General features: G+C 38.6%; 1 protein-coding gene across 6 annotated transcripts in view; it reads left to right on the top strand.

The window, feature by feature from the left end:
* LOC149002281 (folylpolyglutamate synthase-like) overlaps window positions 1-22,356 on the top strand; it is a 108,312-nt gene that overhangs the window by 19,770 nt on the left and 66,186 nt on the right. For all 6 annotated transcript variants that reach the window (XM_089136161.1, XM_089136160.1, XM_089136162.1 and 3 more), the window contains one exon: window positions 8,453-8,518. In XM_089136161.1, the coding sequence (XP_088992287.1) occupies window positions 8,453-8,518 (66 nt within the window). The remainder of the gene's footprint in view (window positions 1-8,452; window positions 8,519-22,356) is intronic.

A 22,356-nucleotide genomic window follows, 5' to 3' on the forward strand; every position in this document is an offset into this window, starting at 1 on the left:
CTGATCTTGATGAAGAAGGCTCGACTCAAAAATCCACCGTGGTCCCCTCAAACAAGAACCACGGTCCTCCAAACTCAATTTTCTTATTCAATAATCAGACTTAAGGAATACAAAAAATAGAAAAGAGGGGGCTATTTATAGCCTATTAAAAGACCTTAACTCTAAGTGGGATTCCTCTATAGATTAGGATCCCACCACATTAATCACAACCATTGAAATATATAATAAAATATCCAATGAACCCTAATTGGCACATGTTGAAATAAAATTTTATGTAACTTAAAACTCTAAATGACACATGCTAAGTTCCTATTTAATTGAAACTGTAATTGACATGTGCTGGAATTAAAAGGAACTAAGGACTCAACGACTCTTAACTTAAATTGAACTTCCTAACTGTCTGAATTTCTTTAACAAATCAAAAACAAAATTCTGGAAAATAAAATCCAGCACTAAATTAGGGCTAAAGTGTCCAAAATACCCTTCCTAGAGGATTTGCCCAGCCCTAGAGGGGCCCACTTTAGGGTTTGGCCAAGGAAGGGTCAACCCTATTCACATTAGGTTCAGTTAGGGTCAACTTTCTAGGATCTTAACTGAAAAAGTAGGGGTTTAGGGTTATACGACTTTTGGAAATTTATTGGGATAGCTTATAAGCTTATGGATTAAGGTTTCGGTTTTGAGGCTGGTTTCGACCTGGCCAAAAACTGAAATTTTGGTCGAAACTCAGTACTTTTTTTTTTTTTTTTTTTGCAATTTCGACCCTAGGTTTCGGGTCTTATGACCTCCATTTCATCTGATTTATTGCCTTCTACCTATTTAGAGCAATACAATGGAACTAGTATTTTGCCCAAAAAACCGCTGAAAAATTGTCATCAAATATACAACAAATGACTGGTTCTGAGAAGTATAAATTGTATTGCATACATGTATAGAATCATCAACATACATGAGTTGTTTGATGGAATGGTTACATATACAACAAGTCAACAAAATACAATGACTTACTAGATTAAGTGATGGCTCATTCAAGGCATGAACAAAACAAAATAAAAAAATATGGGATGTTTGGAATTGTTGGGTATGGCTCATGCTTCACAAGTTCACATCTTGTTGCCGACAGACAAGGGGTCTCTGATGGGGGTGTGGAGGCAGTGCCTCGAGGGCCTGTGGAGGCCTTTTGTCAGTTTGGGCCTTGGAGTTTCCTTTGTAATTTGAGGTTGGGCTTGTGAATAACTGTTGTGGCTTAAGAGGTGTTTGAAAGGCAAAGGAGGAATGAAAAAGCTGATTTAAGGAAAAGGAGTTGTGGAAACTAGGTGGAAATACAAGAGAAATCATAAACTATAAAAGAAATCAGCGAATATAGGTTGAAGCCTAAGCTGCAAAACCATGACAAAAAGGTCAAATCTGCGGTATTTTGCAGGTTTCGGCTAAGATGTAGGCTTTTATAAGGAATAATTGAGTTTTGGTCTAAATATTGGCATGTTTCTGAAACAACCCAAAGGGAATTGTTTATGGCTCAATATTATGCTGAATTTAGATCTCTTTGGCTGGAGTTGGATCATTATGGGGATTATCACTCCACTAATCTAGATGATGTGGCTACTTATAAGGAGATGTTGATAAGATTTGGGTATATGACTTCTTGGTGGGTTTGAATATGGAATATGGAATATGATCAGATCAAGGTCAAAGTATTGAGTCATTCTCCCTTTCTTACACTAAAACAATCTTATGCCCTTGTTTACTGTTAGGAAAGTTGTCGATTAGCTATGCTTCATACTTCTATTATGGAGAAATCAGCCCTACAGTCTGTTAGCACCAAATCGGATTTGACTAAGGAAATTGTCAAGTGTGAACACTGTCACAACCATATCATACCAAGGCAAATTGTTGGAAGCTCCATGGGAAGCCTGCTGATATTGAACGTAAAAGGGCATAAAGACGGGAATAAACCAAAGGCTAATCTTTTTGAGACTATTCCCATAACACTCTCTACAGACATTGGTTTTTCACAGGAGTTAGCTACTCTTGATGTATTTTGCAATCTTTTACTGCTGGTGTAGCCTTTACCACTGCTTCCTCCACTGCCCATACCAACTCCTACCTTGCTACTTCAGGTAAAACTTTTACAGGCTTCCATGTTTCATTGGTTCTACTCCTTGGATCATTGATACAGGAGCCATAGATCATGTTACAGGTTCATCCTCTTTTTTCTTACATTGTTTTCTTACTTCCGGGATAAATAAAGTTCGAATTGCTGATGGCTCTTATTCTTCTATTGCTGAAAAGGGACCATTCAACATTCTCTATCAATTTCTTTGTCTAAAGTTTTGCATGTTCCTTCCTTCTTTGCTAATTTTCTTTCTATCAGTAATCTTACCCATGACTTGAGTTGTAAAGTGACATTTTTTCCATCCTACTGTGTCTTCCAAGATCTAGTAAAGGGGAAGGAGATTGGATGTGCTAAACAGCCTAAACTAGACAATGGATTTTATTTGTTAGAGCCGATTGGAGGATCTACTTATTCTTTGGTTACATCTTCTCATTAGGTCTATTCGGTAATGTCAGACTTTCATCAGTGGCATCGTAGTCTCGGTCACCCCCCTCTTGGAACTATCGAGAAGTTTTTCTAGATTTAGTTTCGTCTTGTAATAAGAATGAATTTTTTGTAAAGCCTGCATTTTTGTGAAGCAGACTCATTTTAGTTATTTCCTTTCTCTTCATAATAGAAAACCTTTTCCTTTGTGTTAATTCATACTGATGTTTAGGGGCCTTGTCGACGTGTGTTTATTACTGGCCATATATACTTTGTTACTATTATTGATTACCACTCTCGTTTTATGTGGATTTATCTTTTAAAACAAAAAAAAAAATAAAGAAAAAAAAGAAAAAAAAGAGAGGTTTTCTGATGTTTTCGTGATTTTCATAATATGATTAAAAACTCAGTTCAATGCTACTGTGAAGATCCTTCGTAGTGACAATGGCACAGAGTGTATTGATGGTGAATTTCAGAGATATCTCTTTGATTTTGGCATAATACATGAAACCAGTTGTGTTGAAACAACTGCCCACAAAGAATTGTTGAAAGGAAGAACCGGCATCTCTTAGAGATAGTCTGTTATATTGTGATTGCTATGAATATCCCTGATTAATACTGGAGTGATGCTATACTAATTGCCTCGTACCTTATGAATACAATGCGTAGTCGGATACTTGGTTTTAAATGTGCTAATGAGATTCTCCAGGGAAACCTTTCTTTTGTTTTTCCCCTAGAGGTTTTTGGTTATGTGTGTTATGCTAGATTTACAGCCTACCAGAGTAAACTAGCTCCTCATAGCCTATGCTGCATATTTCTAGGATATTCTGTTACTCAGAAGGGGTACAAATGTTTTCATCCTCCTTCCAGGAAAACTATTGTATCTATGGATGTAATTTTTAATGAGTCTTGCCCTTAGTATACAACTCTCTAGGGAGAGAGTCCTAGAAAAGAGGTTTTCTTTCCAACTTTAGACCTTCTTACCACACACTGGACTCCCACACATCACCATAACTAACTTAGGAGATCAGGCAGAGTTTGACCGGGGGAGGCTTCGGCCAGTATACCGAAGGACTCTAATTCTCTCGATTCTCCCCCTCCATTTTCTGAACCATTAGAAGAACCTGGTCAGGGGGAGACTACTCTTGTTAGGCACACTATTTAGGTCTTTCAAAACAAAATTTACCAGATTAAGGAGGTGCAGACTTATCAGATGAAGAATTACAATCGGCCAGAGCAGGTGACGAAAGATGACATGTTACCACTTTAGTTTCCTCCTTCGAATCAAATTCTACTGTTCCCCTTGAGGTATCTTCTTCTGATCTTCCTATTGCTGTTATAAAAGTAGTTAAATCTTGTACTCAGCATCCCATATCTAAATATGTTTCTTATGACTCTTTGTCTAACTTTTACCGTACTTTTATATCCACTCTATCATCTGTTTTTGTTCCTAAAAGTTGGTAGGGAGCCTATACTGATAAGAGATGGAAGGGAGCTATGGTAGAAGAAATGCAGGCAATAAAGAACTTGAGAGCTGGTTACACTTCCTCCAGGAAAAAAAACCTGTGGGCTATAAATGGGTGTTTGTGGTTAAACATAATATGGCTGGATTGGTCAATAGGTTGAAGGGTTAGAATGGTTGCATAGGAGTTTACTCAGACTTATGGGGTTAATTATCAAAAGACTTTTGCCCTCGTTGCGAAACTGAACACTGTCAGAGTGCTGTTATCTGTGGTTTTGAACAAGGACTAGAACCTGCACTTACTAGATGTAAAGAATGCCTTCTTACATGGGGAGTTAGAGGAGGAAGTCTATATGGAGATCCCAGTTGATTTTTCTGATGACAATACTGCTGGAAAAGTTTATTGGTTGAAGAGATCAATTTGTGGGTTGAAACAGTCTCCTATATGCTGGTTTGGACCCCTCCAAGAGGCAGTGACTTCTATTGGGTACAAGCAAATCAATGCTGATCATACACTATATGTTAAAAAGTTTGGTACCAATGTTACACTTCTCATTGTTTATGTAGACGATATTGTTAGGGAATAATGGTGAGGAAATACAAAGATTGAAGGACTTTCTTAGCAAAGAGTTTGGGATTAAAGATCTAGGGAAGTTACAATACTTCATAGGATTTGAGGTGGCTTGATCAAATGAGGGTATATCCCTACCCTGAGGAAATATATTCTAGATTTATTATCAGAAGTGGGAATTTTGGTTTGTAAAGCAGTTGATACCCATATTGAGGCTAGAGCTAAACTTAAGGAGAAAGAGGGAAACTAGTGGACAAAGGAAGATACCAAAGGCTGATAGGGAAGCTTATTTACTTATCCCACATTAGGCCAGACACGCTTATAATGTAGAAATAGTAAGCCAGTTCATGCATGATCCTTATTCAACTCATATGAAGGCTGTTACTAGAATACTGCAGTACTTGAAAGAAACTCCTGGAAAAGGAATACTTTTGTCACCCACTGATTATCTAAAGGTAGAAGCTGACACTGATGTAGGTTGGGCTGAGTCTCTTGGCAAGAAGTCAATTTAGGATTATTGTACCTTTGTTGGAGGTGATCTAGTTACTTGGAGGAGTAAGAAACAAAATGTGGTAGCCTTGTCTAGTTTAGAAGTTGAATACAGAGCTATGGTTTGTGGTGTTTGTCAGCTACTATGGTTAAAAGGTCTGTTAGAAGATATTGGAATTCAAGTTCCAAACCCTATGATGCTGTATTGTGACAACAACGTGGCCATTAGTATTGTTAATAATCCTGTGCAACATATTCGAACTAAGCACATTGAAATTGACAGATTTTTTGTCAAAGGAAAGTTGGAACAAGGGCTGATGTGCATGCCTTTTGTAAGATCTGGAGACCAAGTGACCGATATTTTCACAAAGGGTTTAAACGAAGGAGATTTCCTTCCTATTATAGGCAAGTTGAGCATGACTAAATCTATGCCTCAACTTGAGGGGGTGTGTTGGTTAATTTCTATTAAGAGTTCAATTCTAGGAGTTTTAGTTACTATAGTTTCTATCTTTTGTTCCCCAAGTAGGGGTATTTATGTAATAATCTTCTTTTAACTTCGTTATAAATAGAGGGCTTGGGATCACATTGATCTATTCAAGCCTTTCTACCACAATCAACTCTCTCAACAGTTTCTGTCAAAACATTATACCAAAACAAAATATCTGAAGTTTTGTTTTGCTTTTGAAAAATGCAGATATTTTGGTCAAAATTTCGACTGTTTTGTCGAAATTTATTCCATGAAATAGATAAGGAGTAAGAACATGGCTTATAATGGTTGGGTAGTTTTGGAGAGAGGGGTATATAGATGGGTATAGGCTCTTGAGATGTGTGATGAACTGTTGTTGGAGTAGGGTGAAACTTGGAGAAAACTTGGGTAGTGGTGTATAGGGATGATCTCAATAGTGTGGGACTGTGTTCTAATGGTTATATTGGTGTAGATCTATCATCTAAGTTGGAGATTGGGTACTTTAGGGGGTACAAAAATTCAAGAAAGGGAGTTATAACTTCGGATTTTGGACGGTATTTTGATGTATATTTTTGATTGGGAGAAGGGGATGATAGGTATAGCCTATGGGATGGATTTCTAACGGATTCTAATGGTTAGTTTGTGCTGAAGATAGGTTTTAATGGCTAGGGTTTGAGGAAAACGAAAAAGAAAAGGGGAGAAAAAGATTTTAGGTTTGGGGATTTTAGAAGTCCGGAAAATTAGATAAAGAAGACTTGGGGTTTTGGACAATTTAACTTATTTTTGTTGAAGATCAGTTTCAATGGGAAAATATATTGTTGGGAAGTTGGAAGAAGTAAAGAGAAAAAGAGAAGATAAAAAATTCACATAAGGAATGGAAGAAATTGCATTAGAGATTTGAATGGAAGAAATTGCATTAGAGATTTAGAAATAAGGTGGTGGGAGAAAGGGGGTGGGGGAGATGCTATGTCATTGTACCTCAACAGCAGCAATAAACTTGACCCAAAATCCAATTCATGAATTTATCCCTAAACTAAGTAATTATATCTATTTTTATAGCCATATCGGCTGACAGTATCAAACTCATATTAGGATTCAGAATTAGAAACTAAATCCAAAACAGACTCCTATGCAAAAAAGGAAAAACCTAGCACAATCCTTAACCTGTTAACCTAAATTGTCTAAGAATTTAGAATATTTAAGGAAAAACATCTAAAATAAGACTCTTAACCAAATTAATGAAACATATCCTGTTTTCCTATTTCTGACCCATATTTTAGGCCCATTAACTTAACCAGTTAAAAAGTAACCAGTGTCAAAGGCCAAATACATATATGACCCAGTCGTAGACTACTTTAAAGGAGGGAAGCCCAATTTGGTGGATGATTCTGCATCATAATAGCTGCAGCAGCAACACACACACACAAGAGCACTCAGGGCTTGAAGGGAAAATAATCTATTAACCAATTATTGTCTATTCTAATCGACTTTGGGGGGGAGGGGTGTGTTGGAGTTATTAATATTCTTATATAAGAAGCCCCGGTGAAATTAGGACTTAGAAATGGACTTAAAATAGGAAACTAGACTCTTAACTAACTTAGACCCTGAAGATCAAAATAAAACATAAGAAATAGACTTTCCTGCCCTTATAACTTAAGTAGGGCAGAATTTACATAATTAGACCAATTAAACTAATAAACAAACCTATTTTCATAGGTAACCTAAATGCTAAACTTTTGGGGCCATAGAATAGGCCCATGACCACTCAAACATATTAAACAAAGGCTCAACACCTATATCTATCAACCCTTGGTTGATTCCCTAGGCCAAGTTGCTGTTGAATTTGCATCAATCCTATCTTAGCATATGGAAGAGGTGGAAGAGGCAGTTACAGTGAGATCGGTCCACCACCACTCTCTCCCTGCGATCCAATGGTTTTCCATCAAAAAATAGTTCAGAATAATTCCTGTTTTGATGTTTCTGAAACCTTTCTGCCATACACCAACAAGCTGATCAAGAGCAGTTGAGATCTTGTCTGGGTCAAGTTGAGGCACAATTTCTCTGGGTGTATGGATCACTCTTGGTTGAACTGGAACCGGGCATTTCTCCCATTTTGAATGGCTTCTTATCTCAGTTTCTCTAAAAGCTGAGATACTTTTTGAGATCTTGTACCATGGTGAAAACTATGCTTCTGAGAATTCTTTCATTAGTTTGTTTAATTTAGTGTTAGATTACAAGGTGCAATAATACAAGTTGCACATGTTCATGAGTTGCTTGACTCTTGATTCTTGATGTTTGGAAACCCATCTGGACATTTTTCATGGAAACATATGCATTCTAACGTACATTGTTTCCTCAAAGTGAAATTAACTTGATTTGAACAGTTGGATAATAGTGCATCAGCAAGATACCTTAAACTTTGCTGAAGAAAAAAGAGACAGTTCATTTCCCTCCCTCAAGATATTTGCTTTTAAAAGTCAAGTCATTCATCACCTTTCTGTCCTATGCCTAAAAAGGTTTGAAGAATCTTATATGTTCTTAATTGAATATTATGGAAGTTTGATCATATTCATGCTCGTCAAGGCATTTACTAGACCCTTTGCCTTTCGTTTGGCAAGACACTGACAATGATGGTCATTAGTAGGCACTATGGGAGTTCTCGTATATTATTGATCATAATCATTATCTTTACTTCCACTTTTCATCTTCTCCTCATGAATGTAAGAGAAAGATTTGGAAACTATGTGCTACATCATTTTTTGCTCATTTCCTTTGTAAGCTTATTATTATCTGTATATGCTGCCCTTATTGTAGCCAGAACTATGTTTCTTAGTTAATAAATTTATGATCATGGTACTTATTAGTTATTACCACATCTTTTAATTTTGATTTTCTGTTCAGGTTACTAAAAAATCATTCTTTCTGCAGATGTTAGGTTTGGAGGAACAAATAGCTGGTCTGAAAATTATTCATGTTGCTGGAACTAAAGGGAAGGTATATCACTAAAATATTTTGTTTAAATATATGCATCATGCTTGTTCTGTCTTTCAGAATGGTTAACATCTTATTTATATGTTCATAGCATTTGTGCCATTCTATTAACTATGAGGATGTCATCTGATGACAATGGATTTATGCTCGGTGTTTGTATCTGAGGTTGACAATCTTTTTCTGTGATGAGCATACATTTTGGTCCCTTTTTGCTTTTCCAGTTCAAAATCCTAGCCCATTTTTGTAATATACTTAATATTAGTAAGGGTAAAATTGTGTCTAGGAGATTTTTCTGTGATAGTCCCACATCGGAATATCTCTTTTTGTCTGTCATATCGTTATTATAAATAATGGTGGGTTATGTCACTCTACATAAAGATTTCTTAGACCATTCAACATGGTATTAAAGCCACATATCTGACCCATAGATTTGAGAAATCTCTGGAAAAATCCTAGAGCTCTCGCCACCCTTTCCCTCTCTCTTCCACTTCTCTTACTTTTGTCCAAACCCATCGCTCCACCCTTATGGTGGCCTAGGACCATCGCCGACTCTCCGCTTGGTCCTAGGATCATCGCTACCCTTGTCGTAAGGCCTTAGAGCCAGAACCTCACCACCACAAGGCCTTTAGGCCTTGTGACTTCCACTGTCGGCCACTCGGCCCCCCCTTCTGCTTCTTGGAATGATCCTAGGGCATTGCCTCACCTTTGCGTTGCTCCTAGGGCTTTGCCACCTTGTTGCCCCTCTCTTAAGCCTCACTACGACCCTCTATAGCCCTTTTTGGCTCTGGGTGTCTCTTTTATGGCCTCTCTCCCTTGGTGATGAGCACTTTTTCTCCTATGAAGTTTTTTTTCTTCTGTATTTATGTTGTGATCTTTGCTTGAGATAAGCTATTTCTTGATTCTGTTACCTCCACCACTTCTGGTCCTTCTAGAATGGAGGAAAATCCAGTTTCACGGGAGTGTGATTTCTCCCCATTCCAGATGACCTCTATCACATTTAACGGGACTAATTATCTCCGATGGTCTTGTTCTCTTGCTCTTGTTGTGAGTGCTCATGGCCTTATAGGTCATCTTCATGATACATCTATAAAACCCTCAAACTTAGATTTAAGGCACACCTAACCTGCAATTCTAAGGATGTTGTCCAATGCCACATGGTCAGCTAAGGTACTACGACAATTGTAGATATGGAAAAGGAAGCAGGAAAGAGGAAGGGTGATAAACAAAGTGGTGAGTGCACGTGAAAAGGCAATGAGGGGGCGGCCTTCTAACCCAATTGGTTATGATTCTGATGAGGACAATGATGATCCTGTGGATGTACATATAGTTGTAGAGGCCGGGGATTTGAGGTGGGTGACGACAGAAAGGAGCATGAGGGGGCCAGAGATAGTGCAGGACTAGGTCCCTCTAGAGTTGCAAGAGTTGGACCATCCGGTTTAGGTGGTGTTTTTGGCATGTTTAGGAGATCTCAGGATCAGAGCACTGCTCCTTTTCCATTAATAGCCCCTTCATGATGAAAGGATCCATTTTAGAGCAGGATCTAGATGTGTCCAGGAAGATGGAGGCAAAATAGTCCAAGATTAGGGGAGCTTGGAAGCACATGAAGGCAAGTTGAGGGAAGCAGTGGCATAGTGGATGTTCTTCACACCATTCCAAATAACAAAACACAAGGCCTTTATTATTAGTCGATAATTGACATTATTGCAGAGGCTGGCCCAGGTTACTATGGCCCCACATCTTATGAGATCACAGACAAGTATCTTCTAGAGTAGAAGCAAGAGCTTCAAGAGTACATTACAAGGATGAGGCCCTTTTGGGAGCGCTATGGGGTTACCATAATGTATGATGTATGGACCGATCCGACTAGAAAGTCCATCATCAACTTTACGGTGTATTGTGATGAGAGGACAGTATTCCTGAGATTTGTTGATGCATCTAAGCACGTGAAAGATTTTAGTTACATCTAGGAGCATTGTGTTATCACAGACAACAGTAACAATTTCGAGAAGGCTGAAGAGATGATTCAATCCAACGCGTATCTCTTGAACACTGTGTGCAGCTCACCGCATTGATCTCATGTTGAAGGACATTAGGAGGATAAAGGTTGTTGAGAGTGTGATGTCACCAGCCCCAGGCAGCCCCAAAACAGCCTAGAAGGGGCCCAAACTAGGGGGGCCGAATCTGACCAATGGGCAAAATTGTCATTTTCATCTCTTGGATCGAGTCTATGTCAGTAGGGTTGAGTTCAGAATAATTTCTGATTTTTATTTATTTTATTTATTTATTTATTTAATTTGGAGTCTTAGATGTTCAGTTATGTAGGTATTTGGGCATTAGTTGAAGTTGTCAGTAGGTGAAGATATGTTTCCTAATTTTTAGTAAATCTTACCTTGAAAGGAGTTTGTGTTGAGTTTGGAGTCAATTATAGGAAGTCTTGTTTAACAAGTAATGGGAGTCGATTATAGGAGGCTATAAATGGCCTAGTCTTATTGTAATTAGGCAGATTTGATGATTAATGAATTTATTGAGTTTGAAGAAAGACTAGGTATAGTCATGGGATTCCTGGGAGGGTTACTTGTGGTTGGGTTTGAGCTACTGTTGCAATTTTCAAATTTCTTCTTCTTCTTCTTCAAGCACTTAAGCATTCATTCCTGCATTCACATGAACCAGCAATCAATTTTTGAAGTCTCCATCATCAAGTCCAGCAGCATCCTTCAAGTTTTCAACAGCCCAAGTAAGTTACAGCCCCCTTAAATCCTAGAAACCCTCCCCTTTCCCCTTCTGCCTTAGCAGCCCCCCTCCCCTTGCAGTCAAAAGCCCTCTCTGTTTCCCTCTCGGTCTAGCGGCAGCAGCAGGCCTTTGCCTTTTAAAACCCTACCCCCCAGCCCCTATTAAACCCATTCCACCTCTCCTAGGATCGCATCTAACCCCCGAGCAAAAGCCCTCATTCAATTGGCCATCCAATCCCTTCTTTCCTAATCTGAAAATTTCTGCACTACTTCTTCAACCTTAGAATTTGCAGAATTCTTTGGAAATTTCAGAATTTGAATTTTATTTGAGTTCAGCAATTATAGTCCATTCTAGTTGAAGGGATTCATTAGAATTCAGTTTTGAAGAGCTGAACTAGCAGCCCTAACCCTTCATCCATCCCTAGCTGAAACCCTAACTACCCTAAAACCCCTAGTTGAAACATTTAGAAACCCTAATTGAGTGCTGGTTCCATTTTGGAAGATCTTGGAAGCTAACCCTAAACCCTGCTTACAACAGTGTAGTGGACAAGGCAAGACAGGTGACGAACTTCATATATAATCACAGCTTCACTTTAAGCATAATAAGAGAGAGATGCGAGGGTGACCTAGTGCAACCTGGTATCACTAGATTCGCCACGAACAGAAGAACTACATTGCTTTATGGAGTACTGAGGGCAAGAAATCTGAGTTGAGATATATGTTTTCATCAGAGAATTGGTTTAGTTAGAGAGGATTCAACACTGCGAGCGGGCGCACAACATATGCTGATATGTCATTGGAGGTGTTCTGGAAATAGTTGGGGGTTGTGATGAAGATATTGGACCGTATTAGAAAGGTCTTACACTCCTACATTTGGTTGTCCCTCTTTGAAGGTGCCACCTATGCCCCATTTGTATGCTGCCACTGATGTGATGAGGGAGGCTGTATATGCAACTAATTCAAGAGGCAGCTAGAACTTCCTAAAGATCATTGATGACAGATGGACTGCACATCTTATGCATCCACTGCATAATGTTGGTAAGTAATTGTTATTTATGCAATTTGTTGATAATTCATTCATTTGATCTAAAATTCGTAAGTTATATTTAATTGTGAGTTTTTAAAGTTGTGCAGCTTACTATCTTAACCCCACATTCCAATACAACAGATGTTTGGGGACCGAGCTTCTTGAGGTGGTGAAGACTGTAGTGGCAAAGTTGGAACAGGATGCGATGCTCCAATCTCTATGTAACAATGAGGCGAGATAGTAGGGACTTAGGAGTCGCCTTTGAATTTTGAAAGAATTTAGCTAACCATTATTACAAATAATTGTTGATCAAGAATTTTAGATTCAGGTCCTTTGGTTTAGATGCCGCTATGTACGGTGGCACGCACAAATCAAGGTTTGACAAATTACTCTAATGGAGTAATTACATTCATGAATTTATTAGATTATCTATTAAGTAATAACTTAATGCTTTTGTTATAATGCAGTTGAGTGGTGGTTCTTTATGGTGGGAGTGTAGAGAACCTCATGAGGGTAGCCATCAAGGTCCATTTGCAAACTTGCTCCGCCTTTGGATTGGAAAGGAACTAGAGCACCGTTTCCTTGATCCACTCGAAATGGTGGAACAAATTGTGTTTTGATTGCCTTAATGACCTTGTATTCGTCCACTATTTGAGGTTGACGCTCCAACATGTATACATGAACGGAGAGGGTAATAGGTAGTGGGATTTGATTGATCTTGCCGACATTTTCCAGGTGCAGTCAGATGATGAGGACTCCATTATTGATTATGTGAGAGACAAGGGTGAGCCATTGTTGGACCAGCCTGGAGGGAAGCTTGACCCACATATTGTTGAGGAGATGTGTGTTGATGTCGATGAGTTGATGAATTCTTAGGGTCGCTACATGCTTATGAGGCAGCTGATGGTGTTTTTGAAGGATGAGTTGGTGGAGCTACTATAGTAGACAAGGATTGATCCATCCCCTAGAGCGACGATGAATTTGTGCCTTGGATATATGCGTAGGATCTGGACGAGACCGAACCTCCTATCAGATTGAGGCTGGGACTTGTACCGGGGATGATGGTGGTGATGATGATGATAATGGTGGTGATGATGATGATGGTGCTGATAATGGTGGTGGTGCTGATGGAGGACTTTCAGGGCATTATGCGGTTCCATTACTAGAGTTAGCAGCGAGCCCCATTAGATTTATTGAGGCGTCACAGCTCATGCATGCTACCCAGGATAAGCACTGTGGTGGCATACCTCGTTATAGGACTGTGGCTTCCTCTTTTAGGGGTCACTCTAGAGGGCCTTGTGGCTAGTTCCACCCTTTGGGTCAGACAGATGCAAGCGTGGTTAGCTTGGTAGATTTGATGGGATTTATGAGCTTGGATGGCATGGAGAGTGTAGGGTTTACATCATACTAGGCTTATGGCTATGTGTATGGATATAGTGGAGCATATATTGGGGCATATGATGGTTAATTTGCTGATTCAGGTGGTATGTCAACTTATGGAATGATATAGGGATGGACCAGGTGCATCGTGTGTGGAGTCCATCTTTAGATATTCATCAGGGTCACCAGTACTAGTACCATAGCCAGAGCCAGAGTATCCACTTCCGAGAGCCAGTTATCAGAGTCATTTCCCTTATACATGGCTGTTAAAGTTTGGGTTGTTACCGTTCATGTGCACAGTGTTATGCCATTGTTTCTTGTTTCCTTTTTAGATATGTTACTCTTTCTATTGTCGGAATCTTGCTACACAAGTTTTGGTAATTTCTAGAAAGCATAGTTTCTATTTTATGCTGGTTTCTATTTTTAGAAATTTCCTTTTTTGGTACTTTTTATTTTGGACAGATTTTAGGAGTTAGAAGACTAGAAAATTCTGTCCATAAGTGTACTCTTTATTTCCTTTTTTAGAGGGCAAGATGGCTTGCTTCTCAACTTGTAATCTAGACTATTGATATCTATAAATAAGAGGCTGCGATTCTAGGAGTGTTAAGCTAGAATAGCAGGCCATTGTTGCTGCTTCATCATCTCTTTATTCTTCTTCTTCTTCTTCTTCTTCTTCTTCTTCTTCTGCTTCTTCTCTATTCTCTTTCAAGTTCAGCTACTGTTTTGAAAGATTACAGCTTATTTTCTAACGATGGCTTAGGATGGGTTGTCTACTCTATGTAGATGATGCTACCTATGGAAGGGTAATTGACTGATTTCATGGACAACTTTAGGTATGCCATGACATGGCCTTAGTATACCTAGTATTTAGAGTGCTCCCTGGCTCAGGGGATGGATCCAGCTTGACACAGGAGCTATTATTAGATTAGAGTATGTCTCACTCATTGTGTATTGTTATTTGGGACTTCTTTTATGTATCTTCCTCATTCATTCATTGTAAATTTTGGTTCATTCATTTATTGTAATTTTTTGCCGTATACAGAGTTCTAAATCATAATTGTATATTGAATTCTACTCATTTTATTTGTTGCTGCACTTTAATGAAAATCTTAGCGTTCTCTTGCATAATATCTATATTTACATTTGGAAATATGCATGTTACGAACTTTCAGTTTTGCCCTCTTGCAGCTAGGCATGTGCCTGTCAAGAACACCACTTTGGGTTAGGTTTTAGGCAAGATAATATTTCCATTGTGTTTATTGGCCTCAAATTAGCTGTGCATCGAAAACAAAGCTAAAAAACCCTTAAAACCCACTGAAATTAACCATCGAAATCTGGTACAAAGTTTTACCAGATTTTGCCAAAATTTCAGCTAGATTTTGAAGTTTTGCCAATTTCAACCAGGTCGAAATGGTGAAATGAGATGAAGCTTAAGGGTTCAATTTGAGTTAATTACATTAATCTGCCTAAGTGAACTTCTTGGGCAGTGTTTCTATCATGAGTTCATCAGCCAGCATCCAATTGAGGAGTTCTTTATGTTACACTGTATACAATTAATTGATCTAGAAGTCTCATGCTTTAAGTCTCCTTTAGTTTACCCTTTAAGGTCTCCAGAAGTTGATTTGAAATCTTCCCTTGCCTAAAATGCAAAAATATCCTTACATAGTATCTTGTATCACATTACACATCACTATTCGTGGTGTCTCTTTATAGGGTGAGTATATTAGACTATAAAACATGAAATTTACGTGGGGTCCAAGAGTAACTAGGCAAGCTTATAACTATTCCCTTTGGATAATCATGGGAATGCTTCATAGGGCATTGTGGCATACTACTTTGTGAGTACAGTTGAATGCTAGACTCTATTCCCATTTAATGTCAGTGACCTTACTGCACTAGTTTGGTTTTCATGGCATGCAACTTCCCTAATGAATGAGGTTGTGGGGTCTTTATACAACAACAACAACAAGCCTTTCCCACAAGCCTTACCTTCCTATCAGCTCAATTTGTGGCCTTGCTAGATATAAGGCTAAGCCATGTATATCCTTTTTCACCACTTCTCTAAAAGTTATTTTAGTTCTCCTTTGGCTCTAGTCCCTCCTATTCGGATTAAATCACTTTTCCTTATGGCCTTTGTTGAATAAGACCATGGCACCTCAGTCGACTTTGTAGCTTATCATTTATCAGAGCTACTCTAATATCGTCATTCCTTACCTGTCCTTCATAGTTTTCCCACTTGTCCATCTTAGCATCCTTATTTTTGCCACACTAAGTTTTTAGCAATGGTGCTTGTTAATAGGTGAACGATTTGCGCTATACATCATAATTGGTTGTATGATCAATGATGGTCCTAAAGAATATTCCTTTGAGCTCTAAAGGAATGTGTCAATCACAAAAGCCCGTATGCATTTCTCCACTTCATCTATTTTAATTCCTTGGGGGAAGGCATCATCCTTTATGTCACCTTCTTTATATATGGTTGAGTCAAGGTGTCTAAAATAGTGCTTTGTGGATCTCCTTCGCGTCAAGTTTCACCACCTCATCATCTCTCTAATCCCAAATAACGTTGCACACTAAATTTTCCATCTTTATTCTACTTAGTCTACAATATTTTGATTCTAAAATTGCTTTCCTTGATTCTAACTTTTGGTATTAGTCCTTACTCGTGTCTCATTACCAAAGCATTGTCATTAGCAAAAAGTATACGGGAAGGAACCTCATCTTGAATGACTTTAGTTAAATCATCCATTATAAGTGCACATAAATATGCGCTTAAGCAGATCCTTGATGTAGCCCAGTAATAGGCGGGAATTCACCAGCTTGTTCCTTTACCATTTTTATATTTGTCACTGTACCATCATAAATATCCTTAACCATGTCCATGCATTTGATTGCAATGTTTCTCTTCTCTAACTCTCTAGGGACTATCATAATCTTTTTGTAGGTCAATAAAGACCATATGAAGATTGTTCTTACACTCTTTTAAGTCTCTATACCTTTCCATAAGTCTCCTAATTAGGTTCATAAGTGGAGTCTAGTTGGGAGTTTGGTCTATTAGAGAGTCTTTATTGTTTTTGTTTTTTAGTCCCATATCGGGTGTCATTGTACTTGCTCTTTTATAACTATTATTATAAATAAAGCCCTGTTATGTCGCACAAGACATAAGTCAAGATTCGCTTAAGATTTCAACACGGTATCAGAGCCATGTCAGACTTAAGGCACCAACACCCCATCGAAAGTCACAGAAGGCCATCACAAGTTTCAAAGAACCAGAATAGCTTCTGCCACCATCTCTCACCTCTATAACTCCATTCTTGTCTCGCCCATAAACACCATCCCCTACCCTATCAAAACCATTCCAGCCCCAATCAAACTCCAATAGCCCTTTTTTAAACCCAAGGATTTACCCTAGATTAGTCGCTGTAACTTTTTGACTTTGTTAGGGTCATCGCTTGCCCTTTTTAGTCCCCAACCTACCCATGATCACTCCTAGGATTGTTGTCTGCTTCTTGCGACTCTCCTAAGATGATTTAAACTCCTGAAACTAAAATAAAATATATTCTTTGTTTGTCCTTCAGCCTGCGATAGTGTTTAGCAAATTTTTTTCACCCAAGTATCCTTTTACACCTATTGCCTACCACATTCAAACCCTCCAGATGTCTTTAGAGCCTTTAACGATTGTTAAAATGGTTTTAGGTACACAGCAGGTAGCACCTAATGTTTTTTGAGTTCACTGGGTTTTGTCTTGTAAATTCAAATAGTTTTAGGGGGCTATTTTGTAATTTGAATAGTTCTAGGGAGCTATTTGTAAATTCAGATATCACTAGGGGCTTTTTGTAATTTTGAATAGTTCTAGGGAGTTGTTGGTAAATTCAAATAGTTTTAGGTAGCTGTTTAAATTTAAATGGTTCTAGGGAGCTATTGTAAATTTGAGTGATTTCTTGTCCCTATGATGGTTTATTCCACCACATCTCCCTTGTTTGGTACATTTGAATAGTCTCTCATATTTCTTCCATTCATATCGTGAGTTTTCTCCACTTTAAATGACCACTGTGAAATTCAATGGGACAAAGTATCTTAAATTGTCTCGTTCAATTTCCTTTGCTGTTGGTGCTCGTGGTCTTACTGGCCATCTTGATGGGACTTCTACTAAACCTTCCACACATGGTTTGCAATTTTCCAAGTGCTATACAAATGAATGTTTGCTTATGGGTTTTCTCCTCAACTCCATTGAATCAAGCATTGCAGAGAGTATTCTCCTCCTTCCTGATGCGACAACCATTTGGAAAATTGCCAAGGATACATATTCCCGAGTAGGCAATGATGCACAATGCTTTGAAACTAGACGGAAGATCAATCAGTTGCAACAGAAGGACCTTACTCTTTCTCAGTACTATAACACTCTTTAGGGATATTGCTAGACTTTAGATTTCTATGGGAAGTTTACACCGAAGAATGCTGAAGATGCTATTGCCTATCAACAATGGGAAGACAATTAGAGAGCTATATGAATTTTTGGCAAGATTGAATATTAAATTTGATCAACCTCGGGCATAGATCCTTTCCCTTCTCTGGCTCAAGCCTATGCCATGGTAGATACAAAGGACAGTCGACGGATAACGATGGTACATACATAGACTCCTGATAGGTCTACGTTTGCTGCTGGTTCTGGTAATCCTAAGCCTAGTTTTGGTAACTCTCAACCTCTTGTGAAGTGTGAGTATTGTGGGAAAGAACACCATATAAATGATAAATGTTGGAAATTACATGGATGTCCAATCAGTTCCTATGGAGGAGGAAAGAGTGGCAATAGGGGCAACAATCAAGTATTTGCAAATCAGGCTATTCCAGACATACAAAGTACTCCAACACCTACTTCCGTAGACGAGATTCAAAATCTCTTTCGTTAGTTGATGACCAGACTTCTTGGATCCTCCTTCTCAAACTGTGCCTATATATGGCCATCGTTGGTTTGTTACATTCATTGATTGTTGGACCCGCACTACTTGGGTTTATCTCTTACATAAAAAAAGTGATGTGTTTTCCTGTTTCCAAAATTTCCACAATATGGTTAAGACCCAGTTTGGGGCTATAATAAAAATCCTTATGACAGATAATGGGATTGAATATTTGGGTGGTGCCTTTCCCTCTTACTATTATGATCATGGAATTATCCATCAAATTGGTTATGTTGATCATGGTGGGAGATCTCGCTCTCGCCACTCAGAAATACCGAGATCACGGTCGAGATATGCCAAAAAATTGGCGGTAGTCTTGGTGGCCCATCTCGGTGGGTTTTAGGGCTCTGGTTGGGATGAAACTTGGTATTTAGCCTATTTAAGGCCTTTTGAACACATTGGTGGCCTTAGATTTGTGAGAAAATAACCCTAACTACGTCTTCTAAGTCAACCCTATGTGTAAAACCGAAATGTAGAGATATCAAGTAATTCATGTTATCAACTATAAAGTATTAAATACATTACACATCAAACTATCAAAAAACTTAAATGGCTTCAAAATTTTACAACCATAAGAAGTTTTAGACTTTTAGTAAGTCATAAATCATAATCCATAAGTTCACAATCACAATCACAAGAGTATGTGAGTAATAAGATTACAAGACAAGCAAGAGTGTTACTCAGCATTCTGCATCAACTGATTCTGAACGGTGGCCACATATGACTCCCAAGTCAACTCATCACTATAGTATGTCACATATAGGTTTAAATGTCACATTAAATTGGTTTCCATGAAAGTTAGATAAAAGCTTGTGGATCAACATATATTTACACTGAACTCACACACCCATTGTAGAATATTCTATTTGAAAAAATTCAAATTTGGGGGAAAATCTTACCTTTGTTGTAGATCTAGTTGAAATAGGCTTGAATGATGATAATTTGATGTTGTAGATGTCTTAAAGATGTTTAGAAGTTTAATCCCCAACAAATTCCGAAAAAAAATCAAGTTTCTGGCAATTTTTGATGGTTGCAGCGAGATCTCGGCGAGATATGGCGAGATCTCGGCGAGATATGGCGAGATCTCGGCGAGATATGGCTAGATCTCAGCGAGATATGGCGAGATCTCGGCGAGAAGTGGCGAGATCTCCCATCTCGCAGATCTCGCCTCTCATCTCGTCTCGCTATGTCAAAATAGCAAGATATCTCGCGAGATCTCCCACAATGGTGTTGATACACCTCCTCAAAGTGGGGTTGTAGAGCGCAAAAATAGGCATCTTTTGGGGGTGGCATGGTCCCTTATGTTTACTATGCATGTGCCACCTTGATTCTAGGGTTATGCTGTTCCAAACTATCTCATTAATAGGATGCCTTCACGTGTCTTATATCAGTGCTGTCCTCTTGAAGTTCTCCTAGGTATATCAATTTTATTGTACCCCCTAAGGTCTTTGGATGTGTTGCATTTGTTCGCAACCATCATAGTCATGGTAAGCTTGATCCCAGAGGGTTACAGTGTGAATTCTTGGGCTATCTCCCTACACAAAAAGATTATAAATGTTACCATCATGGATCTCGTCGATTTTTTTTGTCTATGGATGTTTTTTAGGAACAGGTTCCCTTTTTTTCTCCTCTTCTTTAGGGGGAGAGTCGTAGGGAAGAAGCTCTGGTGTTCCTTAAGATTCCTCCTGAAGTTCCAATTGTTGAGTCTCCTTTGGCAAATTTTCCATTGGAAGATGGGGTGGTTGGACAAGAACAATTGGTGGATGATGTACAGGGGGAGTTTGTACCTCCTCTGAAGACCAACCAAAGGAAGCAAAACCCCCTTTAAGCCATGACAATTGGAAGTGCCAGATCCTAGTCTTGAAGCAACCATTCCTCTTGGTGAGTATGTCTCTGATCTTGATTTGCTTATTGCATTAAGAAAACAAGCACACATACATGCATCAAATACCCTATTTCTAACCATGTGTCATATCATTCCCTATCCTTAGAATTTCAAAGCTATATTTCTTCTTTGTCTTCCACTTCTATCCCTAACTCATAGTAGGATGCAGTCTCTCACTCAAACTGGAAGGAAGCTATGGATGAGGAAATGCAAGCCATAGGAAAGAATAAGACATGGGATTTGGTATCCTTGCCTGTAGTGAAGAAGACTATTGGATGCAAATGGTTGTTTGTAATAAAACACAAAGCAAATGGGACCATTGAGAGATATAACGCAAGACTGGTAGCCAAGGGCTTTACTCAAACTTGTGGCATTGGCTACCAATAGACATTTGCTCTTGTTGCTAAGATGAATACTGTTTGAGCTGTTCTCTCATGTGCTGTAAACCAAGGATGGAATCTTCAACAATTAGATGTGAAGAATGCTTTCCCACATAGAGAGCTGTAGGAAAAAGTATATACAAATGTGCCCCCTGGTTATTTTAGTTCAAAGACCAATGGGAAGGTGTGCAGGTTAAAGAGAACTCTATATGGTCTAAAGTAGTCTCCTAGGGCATGGTTTGGAAGATTTCATGAGGCAATGATCTCCTATGACTACAAGCAAAGTAATGCAGACAATACCTTGTTTATCGAGCGGGATAAATCTCATACTACAGTACTCCTTGTATATGTGGATGATATTGTCATCACAGGAAACAGTGAAGAGGAAATTATAGCCTAAAGACTTTCTTGGGGATAGAGTTTGAGATAAAAGATATGGACAGACTCAAACACTTTGTTGGGTTAGAGTTGGCCTACTCTGCTAATGGTGTCTGACTCTCTTAGGGAAAGTACACCTTGGACCTTTTAAAAGAGACTAGAATACTAGGGTGTAGACCTGTAGAGACACCACTGAAGCCTAATCAACATTTGAAAGCTAAGGAAGGAGAACCAGTTGACAAAACCAACTACCAAAAATTAGTTGGGAAGTTGATTTATTTGTCACATACTAGGCTAGATATCACCTTTGCAGTCAACCTTGTTAGTTAGTACATGCATGATCCTTATTCTTCACATCTTAATGCCGTATATCGTATCTTGAGGTATTTGAAAGCATACCCTGCGAAAGGTATTTTAATCTCTTCTTAAGGACATCTTAGAGTTAAAGCATAAACTTATGCAGATTGGGCTGGATGTCCGGATGACAAGAGGTCTACCTCTGCCTATTGTACTTATGTGGGAGGTAACTTGGTGTCTTAGAGGAGTAAAAAATAGGTTGTGTGGCTCTGTTAAGTGTTGAAGTAGAGTTTAGAGCCTTAGCTCAAGGTATTTGTGAAATGTTATGGTTGAAGGGTCTTCTTCAAGAACTAGGAGCAGATTTGGAAAGACCTATAAGGCTGTATTCTAACAGCAAATCAGCCGTCAGCATTGCCCATAATCCAGTTCAGCATGATAGGACCAAAATGTGGAAATTGATAGGCATATTATTAAAGAAAAGGTTGAGCCTGGATTGGATCAAATTTCTTTTGTTACCTTTGACAACTAGTGTGCTAATATATTCACAAAAAGTTTGAGTGTCAAGTTATTTAGTAGTATTGTTGGCACTTGGCAAGTTGGGCATGATAGATATATATGCACCAACTTGAGGGGGAGTGTTGTATGTCATTAGTTGAGTCCAGTTGGGAGTTTGGTCTATTAGAGTCTCTTTATTGTTTATGTTTTTTAGTCCCACATCGGGTATCATTGTACTTGCTCTTTTATAACTATTTAATCAATCACATTCATACAAGTATGCAATTTACATAATAATACATATTCTGAAGT

This window comes from Hakea prostrata, chromosome 10 (assembly GCF_041222555.1).
Source record: "Hakea prostrata isolate BN-2017 chromosome 10, UWA_Hpros_2, whole genome shotgun sequence".
NCBI lineage: Eukaryota > Viridiplantae > Streptophyta > Magnoliopsida > Proteales > Proteaceae > Hakea > Hakea prostrata.